This window comes from Lissotriton helveticus, chromosome 12, assembly GCF_964261635.1.
Source record: "Lissotriton helveticus chromosome 12, aLisHel1.1, whole genome shotgun sequence".
In the NCBI taxonomy this organism is placed as follows: domain Eukaryota; kingdom Metazoa; phylum Chordata; class Amphibia; order Caudata; family Salamandridae; genus Lissotriton; species Lissotriton helveticus.
The window spans coordinates 445,139,743-445,162,989 of record NC_136073.1 but is presented as its reverse complement, the minus strand read 5'-3'; the positions used below and the strand labels follow the sequence as shown (position 1 = coordinate 445,162,989).

General features: G+C 45.0%; 1 protein-coding gene across 1 annotated transcript in view; it reads right to left on the bottom strand.

Annotated features, from left to right (window-relative positions):
• The window catches only part of SLC6A2 (solute carrier family 6 member 2), a 1,355,875-nt gene that overhangs the window by 197,369 nt on the left and 1,135,259 nt on the right, over positions 1-23,247 (bottom strand). Inside the window, exon 11 of the mRNA XM_078668346.1 lies at positions 18,899-18,998. Coding sequence (XP_078524472.1) covers positions 18,899-18,998 — 100 coding nt within the window. The remainder of the gene's footprint in view (positions 1-18,898; positions 18,999-23,247) is intronic.

Here is a 23,247-nt window from a genome sequence, read left to right as displayed (position 1 = left end):
TCTACTACTATGACCTACCCTATTGAAAGTCACTTTACCGTGTCTGTCTGATTGACATTTACCATTGGTTGCTCTCCGATCAAGGTTTAGTGTCATGGGCAATATTTGGACTGCCTTTGTCGTCCGCCTAACAGTGGGAATATATGGAGAGGGAATATCTCATTGGCTGTCCTGGTCCTGCATTAGATCAAGTAGAGAAACAGCCATGGGTTTAAAAGTGGCATTCAGATCCCGGGCCACCAAAAGCCTGTCTTTAACCGAGCTCTCCAGCAGTGCTTGCTCCAAGACGCTAATTACTTTTGTTTCCTTACTGCTGTTCTCCATTCTATTATAAACATTATAAATTCTTAATATCACCCCAGACTAAAAAACCAATCTAACCGCTAGTATGTCACTGGGGGCAACGGGCACAGGGAATATTCTGCACTGGAGTGATGTTTTAATCCATATGCACAACCCCCCAAGTGTCTACCCCTTGCAATTGGTTAGCAGGCACACAAAAGGATGTGTACCCACTTCATGGGCAGGGGCTAAACACCATGCCTCTTGAAAGAGGCAGATGCTGAATGTTTCTATAAAATCACCCCAATCATCCTCCGCCAGTAGCTTAGTCAGTCCTACTACGTTCCATGTCAAGATTTTAAAATGAGGGTCCAGAGGCAGAGAAGACCCAGTTAAAGAAGGCAAGTATGGTTCCCCTATCATGCTACCCCTGCTGATTGTGGATTGTGTCCGGAGGCATACTTTCTGAAAACAAAATCTGATCCCCCAATTCATCCCCTGTATTTCGTACCTGAGTCTCCCTACCAAGCTGGAGCAGACTAGTTGGTGTTTGAGCTAATAGCAAATGGGGTTGCACTTCCTCCACCTGAGTACTAGCAACAGACTTGCAACAAAGAAGTGACTGAGGCTGTAATCGGTGCAAGGGGGTAGTTAACCCACTGTTGACTGCCTCCTTCCCAGTCTCAACCTGTGTGAGCTTTAACTCACTCAGTGTAATGGGATCCCGAAACGTTATTTGGATCTATGTATTTGCATTAGAAATGCTATGGGCTTCGACTGCCATAAGACCTTCCACCAACTTACTATTAGCAAATGAGATATGCAATTTATCATAGTCACTGGTCAGCGGTGCACAACCTTCCGACTCCTATAATATCATTCCTGATTAGTGCCTATCATTGTCTGGTTGTTCTAAAGCAATAAATGACCTTGTTAATCAAGAAGTCAGAATCTTCTCTGAACCTAGTAGCTAGCTTGGGAACCTTGTCAAGATATATCATAGCTGGCTGACCCCCCACATTACCCCAGGTGTAAATCCCATTTTGAACTTTCCCTCTTGGCCAACATCTCCTTACTTCGGCAGAACTCTGGGTGCAGTCATATGGCAAAGGCTTCTGCTGCTGGGTCAGTGTAAATGTTCCCATTCAAGTGGACACAGCCAAGAGTGAAAGGGTTGAGCCCAGCCCTGCCTGGCAGCCGAACACACCTTTTCCTAAACTACAACTGGCTATGAGTCAATAGTATTTTTCAGTACCGGGGAGACATTTAAACCTGAACATATATTACTGGGCATTCTTTTATTTACTGTAAACCACTCCAGAGCCCCGGGGTAGATATCTGAACAATTAATTATTTCCTTTCAAAGCTCTCAACAGTCCTCTGAAGTGTTTTGATTTGGTTCCTTAGGTCTGCAATTACACCTATCATATTTTGCATCATATTTTTAGTAGTACAACAGTCCCACAATTAGTAGTGCATTAGACATCTACTTTTATGTTCTCATTTGGTGCAGCAGCATCCTCAATAGAGAGGGGCAAAAGCTGATTGCTGCTCTCAATAGTCAATTCTATAGATAATGGATTTGACTGAATGGAACTGAAATTTGATTGAGACACACACCATCGTTATGTGGGGCCTGGCAAGGACAGGGTGGGATTTAGATTTAGCTTGTTCAAATATTTTGTGTACCGTTTAAAAGATGCTTCACCATTTGTAATTGGGCTGGGCATTGGGTGGATGCAGGTTAGAATTGACCAGATCTGTGCATTCCAATAACAGATTATCTATGGTATCCATTGTCTAACTTTCTCTCACAGACACTTGCAATTTCGTCCCTTTGGGGGCCCAATGCCCACCCTTCACAGCCTTATGTTAGCCCATTTGCAATAGAAAATGTTTTCAAAGGAGGCAAGCACAAAAAAAAGGAATATAATGTTCTTTAAGGATGAGTTCTCCTCCAATTCCCAGGCCCACTTAGTTCTAGATGACCGCAGGAACCTATGAGCCCAGCAAAGAGTTACCTATGAGTACAATAATACCTACAATCATGAACTCATACACTTCGAGTCGGTGGTTATTGTAGTGGCATAAGATAGCCCCAAAATAAAATATTAGAAAAGAGCAATACTTAAAATAAGTCAGCCTTGATGAGAACAGTATTTACAAATGGGTACAGTTCAGCTCCCCAAAAAGTTTTTCAATAATGTGGAACAGTACCTTGATGTCAAGCAACGTTGAATAGAACCAAAATGCTCCAGGCCAAAGAGGGGTGGCCCAGCCCAGCCTCAACAGGCCACAGACGGATGCATATGGGCCCGCTCTTGGCCCGGACACACGCTATGGTGCGTCACGCGCATGTCCAGCTCTGCAGGGGTTGAGGACGCATTTTGTAGCGCGAGGGCAGACGTTTCCCCCTGTTAGCAGGTGTGAGCAGTCAGGAGTGGAGCCAGGTGTGCCCTGGGACAGCGAGCCCCACCAGGGCAGGATCGGGAGCAACAGCAAAGCAGACCGAGCTGTGGGTGTTGAGGCAGCGCATTGTAGCGCGACGGCGGATGCCTCTCCCTGTCAGCAGGTGTGAGTGTTCAGGAGTTGAGCTACATGTGCCTGAGACAATGAGTCCCACCAGAGCAGAATCTGGAGCAACAGCAAAGCAGACCGTGCTGCGGGGGTTGCAGCAGCGCTTTGTAGCTCGATGGCAGGCGCCTCTCCCTGTCAGCAGGTGTTAGCGGTCAGGAGTGGAGCCAGGTGTGCCCTGGGACAGCGAGTCCAACCAGGGCAGGAACGGGAGCAACAGCAAAGCAACAGCAAAGCAGACCTAGATTAGTAGATTTTTAATTATGTATATTTATGAAACATTTATTTATTTTACTAATATTTTAGTTGCAGGCTATGAGGTTTATAGGGGTCTAGAGTGGGAAGTTAATTAAGCAATAATTAATTAAAAAAATATTAATTGCTAATTAGTTATTTAATGTATGTTTAATTATGTAAAATATGGAATACTGATTTATTTTATTTATATTTTAGAGGCAGGATGCTAGGTTTGTAAGGTTCTAGGATGGCAAGTTAATAATGGATTAAGTAAATAACAGTTAATTATTAATTGTGAATAATAATTCAATTCATTTTTAATTATGTCTATTGTTAAATTCTGATTTATTTCATTTATATTTTAGTTGCAGGCTGCCAGATTTGTAGTCTTGCATAGACTGCAGCAGAAACTGCAAACCTAACCTCTTAGCAGTTCAACACTTTCCCCACTTTTGAGCTGTTTGGAGTGGAAATAGTAATTTCATCCCTCCTAAACCCAATACTTTTCCTACTATTGCCTTGTTTAGAGTGGGAATAGTAAATTTAACCCCTCCAAAGTCCAATGCTTTTCCTACTGTTGCACAGATTGGATTGGGCATATTAAATGTTACCACTTGGAAGTGCAACACTTTCCCTGCTGTTGTGTTATTTGGAGTGAGAATAGTAAATGTAACCCCTCCGAAGTCCAACGCTTTCCCTACTGTTGTACAGAATGGAGTGGGAATACTAACTTTTACCCCTCTGAAGTCCAACACTTTCCCTACTGTTGCGCTGTTTGGAATGAAAATAGTAAAGGTAATCCCTTTGAAATCCAAATCTTTCCCCTCTGTTCCACAGACTGTAGTGGTAATAGTAAATATTACCCCTCCAAAGTCCAACATTTTCCTTACTTGTGTGTCATTTAGAGTGGGAATAATAATGTTAACCCCTCCGAAATCAAACATTTTCCGTTGTTGAATAGACTGGAGTGGATATAGTTAATGTTATGCCCTCAAAGTCGAACATATTCCCTACTGTTGTGCTGTTCGGAGTTGGAATAGTAAATTTTTATCCTCCGAAATCCAACACTTTCCCAGCTGTTGTTTACAATGGAGAGGTAATAGCAAATTTTACCCCTCCGAAGTCCAATGCTTTTCCTACTATTGCAGTGACCCGGAATAGGAATAGTAAATCTAACACTTCCGAGGTCCAACAGTATCCCTACTGTTGCAGAAATTAGAGTGGGAAACTTTATTCAGTCATTCTTTGACTCCAATAGTTCCCACCAATCTATCTTCTGGGATGCAGAAAGCACAGTACACTACCAGTAAATATTATTTTTGAACTCATTGGATAAGCACCCCTACCCAGAACCAGGTTTATGCTCCGCCCACCCCTATCGGTGTTTCACCCCAATCTGCCACCTGGGGGAGGGGAGCAATAAATCCGCTAAACCAGAATGGAACATTTTTATTTACTGTTTGGGAGAGTGTGTCCCTGGCATTTGGTCGATGCTCCTGCCACCACTGGGTACAACAGTCTTAATGCTCCTTGGGGGTAAATAGGGGGTCTTAACCTGCAATCTGACCCAGGGACCACCAGAGAACACCTTTTTTTACTATTTGGGGAAGAGGGGCCCTTTGGCATGGGCTTGCATTTCCCCATGAGGGCACAACAGTCTTTTTGCTTCCTGAAGCCTGACTTAAACCCCGTTCCAACTCTTTAACCCAGGACTACAGAGTGACCCCAAGGGCTAGTTGGCAGACCTCTTATCATAGCCTCAGGGACAGAAAAGGCTCCATCTTGAACCCACACCTGGGCCCAGTCTGAGTGAGTCCCAACCCACCAAGTGGTGCCTCTCCAGTCCTAAATCCTTAGAAGCAGAGCTAAATTTGCCCATATGGCCAAATGTCCAAAACTTAGGACTTAGAATTTTATTGGCTAAAACTGAGAACTGAGAGAGGACCAACACCAATCTGCCATCTGTCCACCTAAGGTGCATTGCCGGTTAGTTTGACTTTGCAGCAGCTCCCTTTATGTTCTTCTGTGCAGCAGCAGATCATGTTCAGCAATTCTTCACAGAAGGGGTAGCCTGCCTCGAGGAGCCCTCATTGGCTACAGCCTCAAGTCTCATCCTGCTAGAGATTTTTGAATTTTAAAAAAGAGTCTGAATGTTTAATCTTTACCTGCCCTCATCCAGTTGCTCCCTGACGACGACGCCTCCTCATTGAACACCAAATGCAGGCTTACCCGACTTAACTTCTACCTTGTCAGATACTTTATGTTGTAATCCAATTTGTATCCATCTCGCACTCCATTGTGGTTGGCTGGATTTTTATACTTTGACCCTATTTCTCTTGATTGGATATCTGCAGTTGCTGCTTTGATCTTTTAGGCACTAGTTTTTACCATAAACTTTAAAGTTGCATAACTCAGATCTGACTGATTGGATTTTTGTTCTTTTGGTGTCAAAATATTTATAAAAAATGCACTTTAATTTTCTACATTTTGCTGAATTTCTCTCGTGTTGTATTTTCACTTCATTACTATTTGTGTGCTGCATAAATACTTTACATTTCCCTCTAAGTTAAGCCTGGATACTTTTGTGTGGTATACAACGTTTACAATGCAACTTTTACAACGCACTACCATTACAACAAAACTTTTACAACGCAACATCCATTACAACGCATACATTTACAACGCAGTCATTACAACGCATGACACTACAACGCACACCACTACAACGCATACCATTACAACGCAGTCATTACAACGCATACCATTACAACGCAAAACTTACCATCCAATACTTACCCTACTGTTGCACCCCCTGGAGTTAGAATAGTAATTTTAACCCCTACACTATCCAATATTTTCCCTACTGTTGCACCCCCTGGAGTTAGAAAAGTAATTTTAACCCCTACACTATCCAATACTTACCTTATTTGCAATGTAATGTAATGCGTTGTAATGGTATGCGTTGTAAATGTAGTATGCGTTGTAGTGGAATGCGTTGTAAAGGTATTTTTTTAGAATTCGTTGTAATGGTATGCGTTGTAAAAGTGTGCGTTGTAATGGATGTTGTGTTGTAAAAAATGCGTTGTAAAGGTATGCGTTGTAAAAGTGTGCGTTGTATCGTCATACATCCCTTTTGTGTCAAACTACCAGAGGGCTAGGCACAGTTTAATTTGAGGCTTGCTTGTGTTTCACCCTGATAAGAATTGTGGTTGCTGTTTAAGTAGGGTTTCACCCCTGTCATTAAACACAACTGAGCCACCCGAGGAACTATTAAAGGGTCTGTGGTAATATCATGGATAACAGCAGTGAAAAACAGCCCACAGGAGCAAACAAACTGGATCGCAAATGGGCAACACACTGACCTGTCAGACCAGCCCTTCTGCCACTTTCAGATTGCACTGTGGGCCTTTCCGTGCTCGGGCTTTGCCTCTTTGATCATAAGCAGAACTGGCCTAAAGCCTTACACACCCTGCTGTGTGTGGGTAAGAATCATTGGTGGAAAATGGGAAGAATTCTGGTGGCAGATGAAATGGTCACTAGAGCACCATTTAGACAGCAGCTGACCGTTCTGTGCTGCACATGGCCTTCTAAAATTGTAAAAGATATGACTCTGTTCCTATCTGGGATTGGATGCCAGGGTTAGTTTAAAGAATTACTTGTAGCATAGCGTCCTGGAAATTGTAATCCCAATGCTGGCTTTCATGTCTTCTCTCACACAGGAGGCATCCCTACAGCCTCAATATCTCATAGGAGGTCTTTGTGAAATCATTCATGAGTTATCATTCTACGTTCATAAATCTATCACACTCAATTGTAAAGTGTCCAAAAATAAATACTTATTTTTTCAGGATCCTCTGTTTTGAAGAATGATACATTATTATATACTTTTAGAAGTTTTTATCTATGTAGGATTCTCCTCAAAACAAATATTGACTGTTTGTGGATATTGATGTAAATAAACTATACTTAAAAAGGATTATCAATGAAGAAGTATATATGTATATAAATGAACGTGCACGTGCTTTGCTGGTTTTTCATAACTGAGCAATAGAATGCCTCGATCAGAGTCTTCTTCATCAGTGATGCTTTTGGTTACTTCAAGAGGCTTGAATGTTACATTAAAATTCCCGGCTACCACTAGGTGATGGTATGCCTTATCTGTCTCAAGGTATTGATCCAAGTACAATGTTTGGTGAGTCCTGGTGTTGAGAGGTGAACATATTATAAACATTTACCAGCAAGAGTGAATGGTTGGACCTTGTGTTTTAATACTCACAGCCAGTAAATTTGGGCTATCAAGATCTAGCATTTTAATGTGAACCCTCCTTTCAATTTTGGTCCAGATTATTGGTCCACCTGCACGGTCACATTTTATAGACGGGGTAGCTTCTATGCTGTAGTTAATGAACCCAGCCCTATGCATTTAATTTACTGCCCAGGTCTCTTGAATGAGGCAGATGTCATAGGTATCTATTAGTCTCCCCCAGTCTTCGCAAGCAATCTTAGACATAATCCCTGCGATGTTCCAGGAGAGCAATCTCAATTTCATGATGCATTTGTGAAATGACTGATGTTTGCCCTCATTGTGAGATATCAGGTGTGTGGGTAACTGCATTCATGGTAAGGTTGGAACTGGGGACTGTCCGCTCACAGCATTAGATGTGTGAACCACCTGTAGGTTGTTTAATATACATCGGTAATAACCTTCCTGTTGTGTTTCCAACAGGTCGCTGCTAGAGAACAATCCTGGTGTCTGTCAAGTAGATCTATTTGCAGGCACTAACTGTTGAATGGCATTAGTGGTGCTATCTGGTGTGCTCAGTTGATTCCTATTGTTAGGAGGGAGTATATTTGGGGGGGTGAACTGTATCTGGATCTGTGATTTAAACAGAGGCAGTGTGTTGTTCCAAATTAACTAACCCATGTACCAAATCGTTTGTGGCCAGTTCTGGTATAATATAATCTAAATCGTTGTTTATTGAATAATGCTTCGCACTTAGTATGTCTGATCTTATAATTAAATGACACTGTCTCACCTGCCTTATCCATCTGCCTAGTATGTTTTCGCTTACGGAACAAGTGTGCTGCCGAAAACTATTCAGACAATTGAACAAAAAATATTGTTGCAGCGATAATTTACCTTTTTCCCCCAGTCAGCCAGGGAGAGTTGTTAAAATTAATTTTTATTATTTTTTTTATTTTATTTTCATTTAGTAGTTTGTAGAGCGCACAGCTACCTCCGGCGGAGGTGTCCCTGCGCTAAAGAAATAACCTCTACTGGGGGGAGGAGGGGGGTTACTAGGATTTGCAGAGTTAATTAGATGAGGGAGAAGAGCCAGGTTTTGAGTTTTTTTCGGAAAAGGGGTTCTGATGTCAAGAATCTCAATTCGATGGGCAGTTGATTCCAGAGTTTGGAGGTGGTTACTGCAAAGCCTCTTCCACCCATGCGGGCTAATCGAAAGCGGGGACAGGACATCAGACGGAGGTGGTTGGAACGGAGGTTCCGGGAGGCAAGTGAGGGTTTAATTCTGTGACGAAGGTAGAGAGGACCTCGATCATTCATCGCTCTGAAAGCCAGGGTGAGGGCTTTGAATTGGATGCGGAGTCTTACCGGGAGCCAATGGAGTTTGATCAGATGAGGGGTGATAGAGTGGCGAAATGGAATATTGCAAATCAACCTGGCCGCTGCGTTCTGCACTCTCTGAAGTTGGTGGATGAGGTAAGCAGGAGCCCCAACGTATAGGCTATTTGCGTAATCCAAGTGCGCTGTAATGAGGGAGTGGATTACTGTTTTTCGTGAGTCCCATGGAAGGTAGGGGATTATTTTTTTTAGCATGCGTAATTTGCCGAAACACGCGGAGGTAACTTTATTAATTTGTACCTTGCTGGAGAGGGCAGTGTCGAATTGGACGCCAAGGTTACGGGCTGTCTGAACAGGTACAGGGGGGGGTCCAATTCAGTTGGCCACCAGACGATGGAGGGGATTGGGGATTTTTGATTAAAGAATAGGACCTCGGTCTTGTCCGTATTTAGTTTTAAGTTGTTATTTGACATCCAGGAGGCGATGTTTATCATGCATTGTCGGAATTTGTGGAAGGTTATTTCGGTGTGATCTTTGAAGGAGAACACCAATTGCGTGTCGTCGGCGTAAAAAGTAGCTTTGACACTCCACCGTTCGATTGCTTTGGCCAAGGGTTTCAAGTAGACGTTAAATAAGAGAGGACTGAGCGCCGAACCCTGCGGTACGCCCCAGATGAGAGGTTTCTTGGCAGAAAAAAAGGGGCTCAGCATCACCTGTTGAAATCTGTTAGTGAGAAAAGATCTAATCCAGGTGAGGGGGATACCACTTATTCCGACCTCTTGTAGGCGTGAGAGGAGAGTGTCATGGGAGATGGTATCGAAAGCAGCGGATAGGTCGAGGAGGACCAGCATGGTCTCCTCTCCCCTATCCGTGCATTCTCGAATTGATTCCGATACCTCAAGAAGGGCTGACTCTGTGCTAACGTTGGGTCTAAATCCGGATTGATTATCGTGGAGCAAGGCGTTGGACTCGAGGTAGTGGGATAGTTGCTCCTGGACCACTTTCTCCAGCACCTTTGCGGGCTTTGGTAGAAGTGAAATTGGTCTGTAGTTGCTGAGGCAGGCAGGGTCAATGCCCGTTTTTTTTTGGATTGGTATAAGCATGGCGTGTTTCCAGGTTGAAGGGACTAAACCTGTCCGCAGGGATGCATTCCAGATTTCGAGAAGAGGGTTGATAATGAGAGGGGCAATTTCGTTCATGATGGATGCCGGGGCTGGGTCCAAAGGTGAGCCCGTTTTACAATTCGTTAGTAGGTTCAGGGCGTAGTCCTTCGTAATGGGGTTGAATGCGGAAAATGAAAATTTACTGCAGATGATGGGTTCCTCGGTAAAGATTGTGGCATTCTGCAGAATATTTTCCGCTATATTAGAGATTTTTTTTTCAAAGAAGTCAGAGAGATTTTCACAAAGTTCTTGGGAGGGGGGAACAGTGGTAGCCATTGCATTGGGCTTGGAAAAATCTTTCACGATATTAAAGAGGACTTTAGAAGAATTTTTTGCCTTTGAGATAGCTTCTGCGAAATGGGTTCTCATAGTGTTACGTTTCATTATACGAAATTCTTTTAGGGCGGATTTGTAGAACGCTTTGGCTTCTAAGTCATAGGCCTGTCGCCATTTTCGTTCCATCCTTTTGCATTTACTTTTGTGTTCTCTGAGTTCCTGGGAAAACCAGGGGGCAGATGGTTTTTGTCTGCGGGAGGTGAGGGCTTGTAGCGGGGCTAGTTTCTCAATGGCCGCTGTAAGATCATTGTTAAATGTGTGTACCGCTATATCAAGGTCGTCAGGACAGGGGTTCACGTTGTTATGGTAGAGAGGTTCAAGGGTAGGGCAGGATATTTTATGCCATTTCCTTCCTTGAGTTCTAGTGGCGGCCTCTTTCTTGTAGACTTGGGTTGAGTGAATCACAAAAGGGATTAAGAAGTGGTCTGACCAAGTCAGGGGCATACTTTGAAGAATGGTCAGTTGTTTGTGGTTCGAAAAGATGAGGTCGAGGGTGTGACCTGCGGTATGCGTGGGGCCCTTGACTTTTTGTGATAGGTTTAGGTTTTCCATTGATTGGAGGAAATGGCTGGCGCGGTTGCAGCTGCTTATATCCACATGGAGGTTGAAATCTCCCAGTACCAAGAAGTGGGGATGTTTAATCGAGAGATCAGCGATGGTTGCCAGTAGGTCAGAGATGGGTGTTTGGGGGGTGTTGGGGGGATTGTATACTAATATCCCAGAGGCAATGGCCGCTGTGGAGTCTTTGATCGAGAAGTAGAGAGCCTCTATGGGTTTGATGTTCGGGATTTTTCTGGCCGTGATGTTCATATGGTTCTTTAGGATTACAGCGATTCCCCCACCTGTTTTGGGACCTTCTCGGCAAATGCCGGTATAGTGATAGCCAGGGGGTGTGGCAAGAGAGATGTCTGGGTTGGAAGAATCTTTAATCCAGGTTTCCGTTAGGAATAGAACATCCCACGAGGTGGAAGAAAGAAGTAGCCAGATATCGGTGGTGTGACCGGGTAAGGAGCGGCAATTCACTAGTCCCATGGAGTGATTTTTGGTGAAAGGGGAATGACTGGTAGTAAAAGCCTGGGGGCGTGTCCAGTGTGGGCACAGGTTGAACTGGCAGTAGTCGCATTGATAATGCAGAGAGTGAGGATTAGGAGGGGGTAAGTCGTATCTCTTGGACGGGGAGCATGTTTTCTTACCAATGTCCAGAAGCTGTGATCTAGTCCAGGTGAGCCTTGGCTTTGATGGAGTAGAGGCAGCGTGGCTGGCCCTAGGCACGGAGCAGGCGCGGACGGGCGCAGACGGGCTTGCCTTAGGCGCGCCTTTGGCGCGCCATCGTCGCGCCCGCTGCGCTCGTCCGCTGCGCGACCGAAAGATACACATAATTTATGTTAGTGTGAGCGTAGAGGCGTAAGGGGCGTGGCCTCGTGAAAGGGGCGTGGCCCAGGGGTGCGGCGGGAGATGGCAGCAAGATTTGTTTATCTGGGTTGCCTCGGTAGCGTTAAGATCGGCTGCGTGGCAAGGGCTGCGCTGGAGGAAGGTAGGGTTTTTCAATCAGCACCCTCGCGCTTCCAGCCAGGATCACAGTGCAAATTTTAAAAGCAAACACACAATCAAGTAATTTTTTTAAAGCAGTGAAATGCAGAGTACCGCTCCCGGCTTCCGCCTCAGGAGGTAAAGTCTTTCTGTGGGACGCTGTAAGATCGTGCCTTAAGTAATCAGGGGGGCGTGGCCTCATGAAAGGGGCGTGGCCCAGGGGTGCGGCGGGAGATGGCAGCAAGATTTGTTTATCTGGGTTGCCTCGGTAGCGTTAAGATCGGCTGCGTGGCAAGGGCTGCGCTGGAGGAAGGTAGGGTTTTTCAATCAGCACCCTCGCGCTTCCAGCCAGGATCACAGTGCACATTTTAAAAGCAAACACACAATCAAGTAATTTTTTAAAAGCAGTGAAATGCAGAGTACCGCTCCCGGCTTCCGCCTCAGGATGTAAAGTCTTTCTGTGGGACGCTGTAAGATCGCGCCTTAAGTAATCAGGGGGCGTGGCCTCGTGAAAGGGGCGTGGCCCAGGGGTGCGGCAGGAGATGGCAGCAAGATTTGTTTATCTGGGTTGCCTCGGTAGCGTTAAGATCGGCTGCGTGGCAAGGGCTGCGCTGGAGGAAGGTAGGGTTTTTCAATCAGCACCCTCGCGCTTCCAGCCAGGATCACAGTGCAAATTTTAAAAGCAAACACACAATCAAGTAATTTTTTAAAAGCAGTGAAATGCAGAGTATCGCTCCCGGCTTCCGCCTCAGGAGGTAAAGTCTTTCTGTGGGACGCTGTAAGATCGCGCCTTAAGTAATCAGGGGGGCGTGGCCTCGTGAAAGGGGCGTGGCCCAGGGGTGTGGCGGGAGATGGCAGCAAGATTTGTTTATCTGGGTTGCCTCGGTAGCGTTAAGATCGGCTGCGTGGCAAGGGCTGCGCTGGAGGAAGGTAGGGTTTTTCAATCAGCACCCTCGCGCTTCCAGCCAGGATCACAGTGCAAATTTTAAAAGCAAACACACAATCAAGTAATTTTTTTAAAGCAGTGAAATGCAGAGTACCACTCCCGGCTTCCGCCTCAGGAGGTAAAGTCTTTCTGTGGGACGCTGTAAGATCGCGCCTTAAGTAATCAGGGGGGCGTGGCCTCGTGAAAGGGGCGTGGCCCAGGGGTGCGGCGGGAAATGGCAGCAAGATTTGTTTATCTGGGTTGCCTCGGTAGCGTTAAGATCGGCTGCGTGGCAAGGGCTGCGCTGGAGGAAGGTAGGGTTTTTCAATCAGCACCCTCGCGCTTCCAGCCAGGATCACAGTGCCAATTTTAAAAGCAAACACACAATCAAGTAATTTTTTAAAAGCAGTGAAATGCAGAGTACCGCTCCCGGCTTCCGCCTCAGGAGGTAAAGTCTTTCTGTGGGACGCTGTAAGATCGCGCCTTAAGTAATCAGGGGGGCGTGGCCTCGTGAAAGGGGCGTGGCCCAGGGGTGCGGCGGGAGATGGCAGCAAGATTTGTTTATCTGGGTTGCCTCGGTAGCGTTAAGATCGGCTGCGTGGCAAGGGCTGCGCTGGAGGAAGGTAGGGTTTTTCAATCAGCACCCTCGCGCTTCCAGCCAGGATCACAGTGCAAATTTTAAAAGCAAACACATAATCAAGTAATTTTTTAAAAGCAGTGAAATGCAGAGTACCGCTCCCGGCTTCCGCCTCAGGAGGTAAAGTCTTTCTGACTAAATTAATCAATGGAAGCGCTTGCAAACTGTTTCAATTTCGTTTAATTTCGAATGGCGTCGGAGTAGTGACATACTGAAAGCTGGAGTACAGTCTGGGTAGCTGGTGTCAGTTTTTTGCACCAAACGCTGTAAAATTGCATGGGTGGCTCACTTGAGCCATGTTCAAAGGACCCACCATGGGACCTATAATAAGTTTGATTCCCTTATATACTCACTTCTAACCAACAAAAGAAAAGGTCGATGGACTACTACTAATTACGAACACTTAGGGCCCGATGTAGGTAAATCTAATTTACCACTTCTAAAATACTGAATCATACCGATTCGGTATTTAAGAAGTTGTAAATTAGAGGGGGGGAAATGTAGGTAATTCTGATTCGGTAAATACCGAATCTGTAAGATTCGGTATTTACCGATTCTGTAAATACCGAATCGGTATCCCCCTTTGATTCCTATGGGCCTTGAAGCCCATAGGAATCAATGTGGAATACCGAAGCGGTATTTACCGATTCGGTAATTACCTATTCTTGCAAGGGTGCAGGGGGTGTCACTTTGACACCCTCTAGCACCCCAATTACAGGCTTGTGTGCCATGTGGCACACATACATGCCCTAAGGGCATGTCTGTGTGTCACATGGCACAGGTGTGCATGCACAGATGTGCATGCACACCTGGATTCGGTATTTTACCACCCAATTGGATTGGGTGGTAAAATACCGACTCTTGAAGGCCTGTGGCACTCTTCAAAGTGCCACCTACATCTCTATTTACCGATTCCGTCCATTTACCGATTCAGTATTTTACCGAATCGGTAAATGTACAGAATCGGTAAAATTACCGAATCTGTACTTATGTAGCCCCATACGTGAGAAAACCGTAATACCGGTCGGAAACGGCCGAATTCGGCCGTTTCCGACCGGTATTAGGGCTCCTACATCGGGCCCCATGACAGTAAGCTACGTTAGAAGCCACAATGAACTCAGCAGCCATATTAACCAATGTTTGCTTCTCCCCAGGTACATCGCAGCGAATTAATCTATTACAGCACTTCCGAACATTAATCCATACCACAAAGGTCAATACCTCTGTACAGGCAATACTGTGAGTCACATTAACCATATCTCAATTAAAGGAGGACACATTATAAATATGACCATATACCATCTCTGCACATGCGCAGTAACTGCGTATGAACAAAGAAGTTGTGAGCACAGCCGCGGTCGGCAGTAGGAGTTCCTGCAGGGCAGTGACGTGGGGAGGGGCGGGGTGGGGGGTAGTAATGCTTGGATTACGTAGTTTAACAGGTAAGTAAACATATAAATAAATAGAACAAATTTCGTTGCGTGCACCGCATCACCAAATGCTTTGCAGTGCGCGGAATGAAATTCGTTTTATTTATTTATATGTTTACTTACCTCTTAAACTCCGTAATCCATACATTACTACCCCCCACCCTGCCCCTCCCCCTCCCCACGTCACCGCCATGCAGGAACTCTTACTACCGACCGCGGATGCGTGAGCATAGTGACCATGATAAAAGTTGCCAATATACCCCAACAAAAGCCGTAAGGATTGCATCAATTGTATTTTGGCCAATAAAATACTACAAATAAAACAAGTGAGTGAGATGGCCAGTGGCCGTGAAGAAAGAGGAAATGGCGCATGAATGAGCAGAGACAAGCAAACCAAAACAATCAGCGATGGGCCGAATGCAAACGTTAACCCCTTTGATGCGGATGACAAAGCCAGCTCGTCATGGGTGTTACCTGCGCTACGCGGATGACGAGCTGCCTTTGTCACAAACCGCGCATTTTTGAAATTCCAGCGCACAGCGGGAAAACGCGGTAGCGGTTAAAAAACAAGAGTTCTCCCAAACAACAGTTAAAGAATGCAAGCGTAAAGAAACTGTAGTTGGCTGGTGCTCCTCACCCTTGAATGGAAGTGAGGTAACAGCTGTGCAAACAAGTTAGGAGGCAGCAAAGAAGAGCAATGCTGGAGTGCACCCATGGTAAGCAGCAGGCGGGAATAAAGTTGTTTTATTGATTACAGCAGGTCTTGCAGACAGCACATTAGTGCTGCCTAGTGTTGACCTAAAAAATTGGCATCCAGTGACTAACATCGAGGAAAGCATTTTTGGGTCGTCTAAGCCACTATTTGCTCCCCCTTCTGCCTGCAGCTGGCATTCACAAAATGGAAGCCGTCTGCCAGAGGCTGTTTCTCTCTCTAAATGGCTGTCACCTATGTTGACAGGTAGGGTTTGTACCTGGCTTTGGTGGCTTAGTGGACTAATGCACCCACTGTAGGGCCTTGTGTTTGCCGCAACTGCAGTCATAGGTCATTGGTACATTCCACTGTGCTTTATTAGGAGGAAGGGGACAATCCTTTCACACCCCTCTGCCTACAAAATTGCAAGAGTGTAGAAAGTACTTTGTGAGTTGGGAAGACATTTCCGAATCGAAAAGTCCACTTTCTACACTCTAGCTCGGCTCACTCTTTTACAGTAGGAAAAGTTGTGATATTTTGAATTACAGCCTGTGAGACCTCCAAGTATTTGTACATCAAGCCCTGCGTGGCAGCTGTCTGGAACCTTGCTTTAAGCACTTGGCGAGGTCAGCAAAGATTGCTGTCATAGCCAAGTGTGACTAACTTGCCATTTCGTTCACATTTTGTTGGAATATGTAAATCAAAATTAAAGACCGACTAATATTAAAATTTGAACTTTGATTGAATTCAAATCCCAGGAGCCAGATTATTACAAGGACCACAGCGAGAGACTGGAACCCAGCCAGATACAAACAGTCACGAGGCAAAACGCGAGGCAATTTCAATCAAGAACAGAATATACTTTTCAAATGTGATCTAAATGATTTAGCTCTGCTGATCTCTGCCAAAATGTCATGTTTGTCTCCAGGCAGGAATTAACTTCCAGCGGGGTCACCCGAGCAACTGGGGGTCCAGAGAAAGCAGAGGTGGGCTAAACAATGCCAGATTTCATCCGGCAAGTTTTCAAAGACAGCCAGGAGCAATGACGCACATGTCTTTATAATGGGCTGATCATATGTGCTTCTTAAACACCGATCAGCAGCTGAAAAGACTCTTCGCTAACCTAGCAAGAATTGGTTGAAAAACTGTACTGTCAAAATGCAGGCGGTAACAAAATCTTCATGTTAATCTACACAAGCGAATTATTCTGTTAGAGATTTCTAGTTAAAGCATCGCACAATGAACCCACCTTAAATTATAAAACTAATATAATGGGTCACGCCATTTGTAGTATTGAATTTCTCTTACTCAACCACAGTTATTACCAGGCAAGATCAACTAGTTTTGTTTTCATATTGTTAGTGTGTTTTTTTTCCTTTTGATATCTTCCACTCAAGGTGGTCACGCTACCATATGCAGGGGCGTAACATAGACATTCGATGGTCCCCCAACCCTTCAGGGAGCCCCATTCCTCACAGGCCACTAACTAGCTGTGAGATATGAGAAACCCAGGGCTCCCTTACTGCATTCTGCAGGGGACTACATCTTTTTGTGTTACGCCACTGAACCTCTGCTATTAATGGATCTACAAAACAAAACTAAAGACAACACGAAGTAAATTAATGAAAGAAAGGAAGATCTTTCGGAAAAGTCAATGCAGAGCAGTTAAGTGTTATACAGTTGCGTCCAGGTCTTTTCTATAGGTTCTACATCCTGTTGAAATGGAACTCTCAAAATGTATTTGACAAGACACAATTTTCATTTAATCCCAAACTACAAAATTGACATGATACTACCACTTCAATTCTCAAAAGTACAATATCTTGTTTATAGTTCTGTTTGGCACAGGGTGGCTCATCCGTTTATCATCTCACTTGTTATCTAAAATACCGGGTTATAATGGTACGAGGTATCAAAATATTTGAAATTGTCAAAAGTGAACTTGCGAGCAAGTGGTCAACTACCTGAGACACAATTTATTGGATTTAAATGTGCGCACGTTTTAGTTCAAGCATTGTTTCACCAAAGTCGCGTTACATACCCTCACATAGTACCAGAGTGCAGTCCACTTCTAAGGGGTAGTTGCATGTGCTGTGAATGCTTATTTGAGGGCACAGTGTCAGTGTCCACCAATGAAGAAATAATAGCTGAATCTGCAGCAATACCTTAGTCCGGCTCTCTTTAAGACCACACTCAGTTCAAAACTGCGTCATAGTCCTTGAGAAGTATGACATAAATTGAGCACTGGGGGCGCTAAATTTAAACTCAATCTCTGTCACATGTTTAGGATGGCTGGCCGTGCTATGCATAGGGTGCACTTTCCGTGTTTGCGCCAGAGCGCACCTTTCAGATGGTGTGCATCCGCAAACTCATGTGAAGTACGGAGTGACTGCTTCAAAGCCACACTGTGTTTCATAGTAAAGACAGCATGCCACCTGCTCTTTGAAGAGGAGAGAGAGAGAGATCCTCTTGCAGGTGAGTGCAGTGAGGGACTGCACTCACCTGTAGGGGGATGTCTGAGGGGGGAGTCAATGGGACTCCTTTTATCTCGTCCAGAAACCTTCTTATAGAAGGTGCACTGAAAGTGTGGCATCTTTTTGTGGCGCACTTTCAGTGCATCTCCTAAGGGCCAGTTTGCCACTGCACTGTGTCCCTAATATGGTGCAGAGGCAAAATATGTCCCTCCTATACATGGGGCCATGCCATCATGCAAATGAGGGAACACGGTCCCATGATAGTGCTGGCTGTCTCACCAATAGTCACTAATGTACCTTTAAATTAATCATTTATCAAGTATATGGACTCAGGTTGGGGAGGTTAAAGGAGGAACTTTACAAAAGCAACAATTATAGACATATAGAAATTCCTGACAACTTGCAACAGCTCATCCCTACTTTGCTGCTATCCAGTGTTCGGCCTTTTATTGTTGTACCAATGCTCTATGAACAAGCAGTGGGGTTCGGTAGGAGTCTGTCCAAGGCCAATTCATAGCACAGTATGTCTATATGTTTAAAAGAATACTCAAGTACATTTGTTGTGGTAGTGACGAGTACCCTCTGCAGTTACCAGGAGCTGTGTAATTCAGACCCATGCTTGGATTCACTGGTATATCGGAGGCATTCAGTGGCCAATCAAAATCAATTCTCTAGGAGGCACGTAGAGCGAATGTATACAAGGGAATTTAGAGATGTAGAAGCAAGATATTTTAAAAGAGTATTGCAAATACCACGTAAAACAGTTTGAGGATAGGGAATACATGGAAGTATAGGTACACTAGGTATTAGATCGCCAGAAATTGTCAAAGATAGTTGTATAGCGAAAGAAATGTGTCACACAACCAGGAAACAACTGAGTATTATGTACAGCTGTGATAAAAAAAACTGTATTCTAGTATTGAACATAAATGATCTTAGAATACATAAAAAGTTTATAATTGTAATTAGGGCATTAATTGGGTTGTTTCTTCCCAAATTTTCACAAGAATAGTTAATAATTAAATGTATAATACTTGCCATAAAACCATGAAACGCCAATCGCTTCCATCAAAACAGCAAACAAGATAGATGTGCCTGCTGCAAATGAGTCCAACAGTGTGAATACATAAATTCCACCCTGGAAAAGAAGTAAATAAGCCAGTATTCAGAGAATGTAATTATCTTTATAAGAAACGTGTTCTTACTATCTTTACATTAAAAAACCTGCTCAGTGAAATTGAAAAAAATGTTGTGACTAGGACTATGGTCAGGTCTGCCTTGAAGAGAGACTAAAAAAAGCTGAAATATTCTACTTAGATATATAATGGTATGAGGTACCATTCCCCCCAAAAGTTGTAAGGATCTTAGTGCCAGATGTAGGAAGCCTAATACCGGTCGGTAATGGCCGAAATTACAGAATTTCAGCCGTTACCGACCGGTATTAGTCTTTTCAGATGTAGGGGCTTAATTTAAGGATTCGGTAAGTTACCAAATTGGTAATTTAAGGAATCGGTATATTACCGAATTCTTAAATACCGATTCGGTAAATTACCGAATCCTTAATGTAGGGAGCACTCAAATGAGTGCTTTTCCCAGATTTTGGATTCATTATTTACCACCAACTATAAGTTGGTGGTAAATAACTGATACCTTTGAAAATGCAAATCTGTGCATTTTTAACTGTGCCATGTGGCAAACATACATGCCCTTAGGGCATGTATGTGTGCCACATGTGCACACAAGCACGATTCAGGGGTGCAACAGGGTGTTAAAGTGACACCCTGTCACCTTGAATGTGTCCCCCATTTTACAGAATCGGTATTTACCAATTCAGTAATTGCCATTCATTCCTATGGGCCTCCAGACCCATAGGAATGAATGGCAATTACCGAATCGGTAAATACAGATTAGGTAAATACAGAATCTTACCGATTCGGTAATACTTACCGAATATTTAGCTACATAGCATTTACCGATTCTAGAATACCGAATCGGTATTCTAGAATCAGTAAATGTATTTTACCTACATCTGGCCCCTAATATTTTGGCAAAAATGCAATGTATGATCTGAAAAAAAGCTTTCTTCTTGGTATTGTGATCCGCCTTCATATGTTTTTACTACTCAAAGGGATTTTTTTCAAATATTTCTTAAAATATATTACTTATTTATTAGCTTCTGTGTTCTTTCTACCTTTGCATTTGAGGAAGAGTCAGTCACATTTGAAAATTATCTGCAAAGAGAGTCTCATATTACGGCATTATGGGCATATGGGTGACATCATTGTCAGTCATACATAGCTATTGTTCATGCCCAATGTAAAATTTGGTGTTTAAAGATACACCTGACCGAATTATACACAGCATATTCACAGAAAAGTGAATCTAAAATAGATGCACACTGTGGAAGAGTCACATTTTTGTTTCAGAATGGTGGTGTCTCTAGAATTGAGATTTAGGGGAGCACACAAGAGGTTACAATTACAATTGGTGAGTCTACCTATAATTGCCAATCATTAGGACTGTGTACAAGTATGTAAATATATATTTGCTGGAAAAAAAACAAATTAACGTTATAGTTAGGTGAAAATTTGAGAGACATTCACTAGTTATAGTTGTCTCTAGTAACTATGACTTGTGCTGTAAAGTACCTATAACTATCTCCCCACCATGCACAGTGTTATCATCAGTGTTAGAAATGGGGATCTCTGGTTGGCTAAGGCTTGCGCCAAAGCCAGGCAGAGACCGCCACTCTAGTCAGGGAAAGGGAGTTACACGCCAAAGATAACCCCTGCTCACCCCCTTGGTAGCTTGGCACGAGCAGTTATCCCGGAGGCAGTGTGTTAAGCATTTGCGCAACACACACAGTAACAACACACTAGGCACACCACAAAAGTAACTCCACACAAGGTTATATAAAAATAGCCTTTGTATTATAATAAAAACACATCAGATAGTAATCACACAATATACACTGTGCCAACTGGCACAGGCAATATTTACAAGGGATTATTTACACATGACAGGGCCACGTGGGCCACTGTCAGAATTAGCACTTGGTAAAGAAATAGTAACAGTAAGAATATATATGAAGTTAGAACACAGCCAGTAATCACTGGCAGACAATATACTCAGCGTCAACCTGTACCATAAATCAGAACAGGCACAATGTCACATAAGGTGAGAACTCTAATCTGCGCCAACCTCATAAGTATAAATCTAGTAGAACACAACTCCTAAACATAACTTGCATTAGGGAATAAACCTAATAACATAACCTGCAGTAGGGAATAAATCAAACATAGACCACCGAAGAGAAATAAAACAATAGGTAAAACCTAATATTCATAAAGCACATCTATGAGCATAAATCAAGGTGCATAAATCATACTACAAACATTACATTTCCTAGCACCTATAGAAAGTACACTAGGGTCTTGCGCCCTACAAACCTAATAGTCCCCTGGGCCAACTGGCCATCTATAAGGGGCTCAAATGCCCTCTGTCTACAAAGTCAAGGCTGCTGCCTAAGCAGCGACAGTCACGGGGCGCACTTTGCGCAAACTTAAACGTGGCAGCTGCCCACTACTTGCTGGGCAGCTGGGAGTCTCAAGGAAGGCCTAAACCTTGCACCTGGCACTAAGTGCTGCACAGCTGTGCAAGCCAAGGTATGGGGGCAAAGGAGTGCGTCTCACTCCTGGGTTAACAGAACATGTCCCCTGAAATAAAAGAAGAACCTAAACGGTGCAGCTGCCCACTACTTGCTGGGCAGCTGAGGAGTAGAAATGCGGCATGGGCCCTCACTGGCCTTGGGGAACAAACACGCCGCACATTGGAGCCATCTGGCTCTGAAAGTAAAAATGTGTCTTGGAGCCCTCTGGCTCCTGAAATAATGGTGCGCCCAGTAAGGGGAAGAACTGGCCCCCTAAACACTGGCCCTTTAAATAAATGTGCCCCTGGTGGAGCCACCGAGGCTCTGTAGGTGATGGGGCAAACACGGGCCCTGAAACAACTGGGGCCTTGTTGGAGCTACGGAGGCTCTGGGGGCAATAGTGTGAAAATGCGGGCAAAGGACCCGGGCCCCTCGGGACACGTTCAACAATTATGTGCCCCCTTTTGGTGGAGGGAGCCCCCTACCAGGCGGGGGGCTGCTCGGGAAAACAACAATGGTGCCCAAAGGCAGGGGAGCCACACGGGGCTTTAAACAACATATGCCACTGAAGTAAATATGCCCCATGGTGTGCCCCTCTGGGATTGTTAGCAGTCAGGGCCCTTTAACCAATCCTGGCCTTTAAGGAAATATGCGCCTAAACTCGGAGGAGCGGCCTGCTGCAAGACAGGGCCGCTCAAGACTAGGCAAGGGCACTGTGCCTTGATCAGGCACCAACCCTCAGCCACACGGAGCCCCCCAGCCCTTGCTCACTCACCAGGCTGCTCTTCTCTGGCGGGGGCTCTTCCTCACATTTCATGCCGTCCCTGCGCAGCCCTGGGACCCGGGGCTTCTGTACTCCGTCCGCTACGGCAGGGCTCTCCCTCCAACATGGGAGCCCCGCATTAGAGCGTCCTGCCGGCCTCTCTGCTTCTGCGTCACAGCGAGGCGAAGCCCTCAAGGATGGGCCAATCCCCGCGCTACACACCGGTGACGCTGCGGGAGTTTCGGCTGGCTTGGGCCAATCCCAGCGCGGCCCTTTAGAATGACGTCAGCGGCTCGCTCTCGGCCTTGGTGCTGCGGCGGTGATCTCTTAGGGTGACTCCCTCGAGTCTAAAAATAAATATAGCAAGTGGGGTGGCACCCGTAATTACATATGAAAAAGCGGGGTGGCACACGGATTATATATCATGAGGTGTTTCCTTGAAGACTTGGTCCTGTGAGGAATCGTTACTGCCGGGTCAACTGCTGTGGCTGCATTTCTCTGCATTTCTCTTGCCGACCTCTCCACACCCGCTGCGCGGGTGTTGCTTTGTGATCTGGGACAGAGGCACTTTGGACGGCTAGAAGGAGCCGAGATCCGTGGGCTTCTACAGGAAGGTTGCATCAGGGCTGCGAGCGTTGCAGGGACTCCATCTCCCAGGAGTCCCTGCCTGGCCTAGAGACATCACCTGGTCCGCTCTCCCTGTTGCTCCGCCCACAGCCCGTAACCCTCCCTACTTATTGAATCCAGCATCCCGCTGCGCGGGAGCGCGCGGGAGCGTCGCCGGGTGAAGCCCGGGCAAAGGGCGGGCCCTCTACGGCCCTCAGAGGCCAGAGAAGGCTGGGCCGGGCCACCCCTCTAACCTACCTTTACTGCTACACTGAAGAAGCAAAATGAGGAAGACTACTAAACCTACCAGGATGCCCGTCTTAAGATCCAACACCAAACAGAAGGTGCCTGCCCCCAAATCATTTCCCA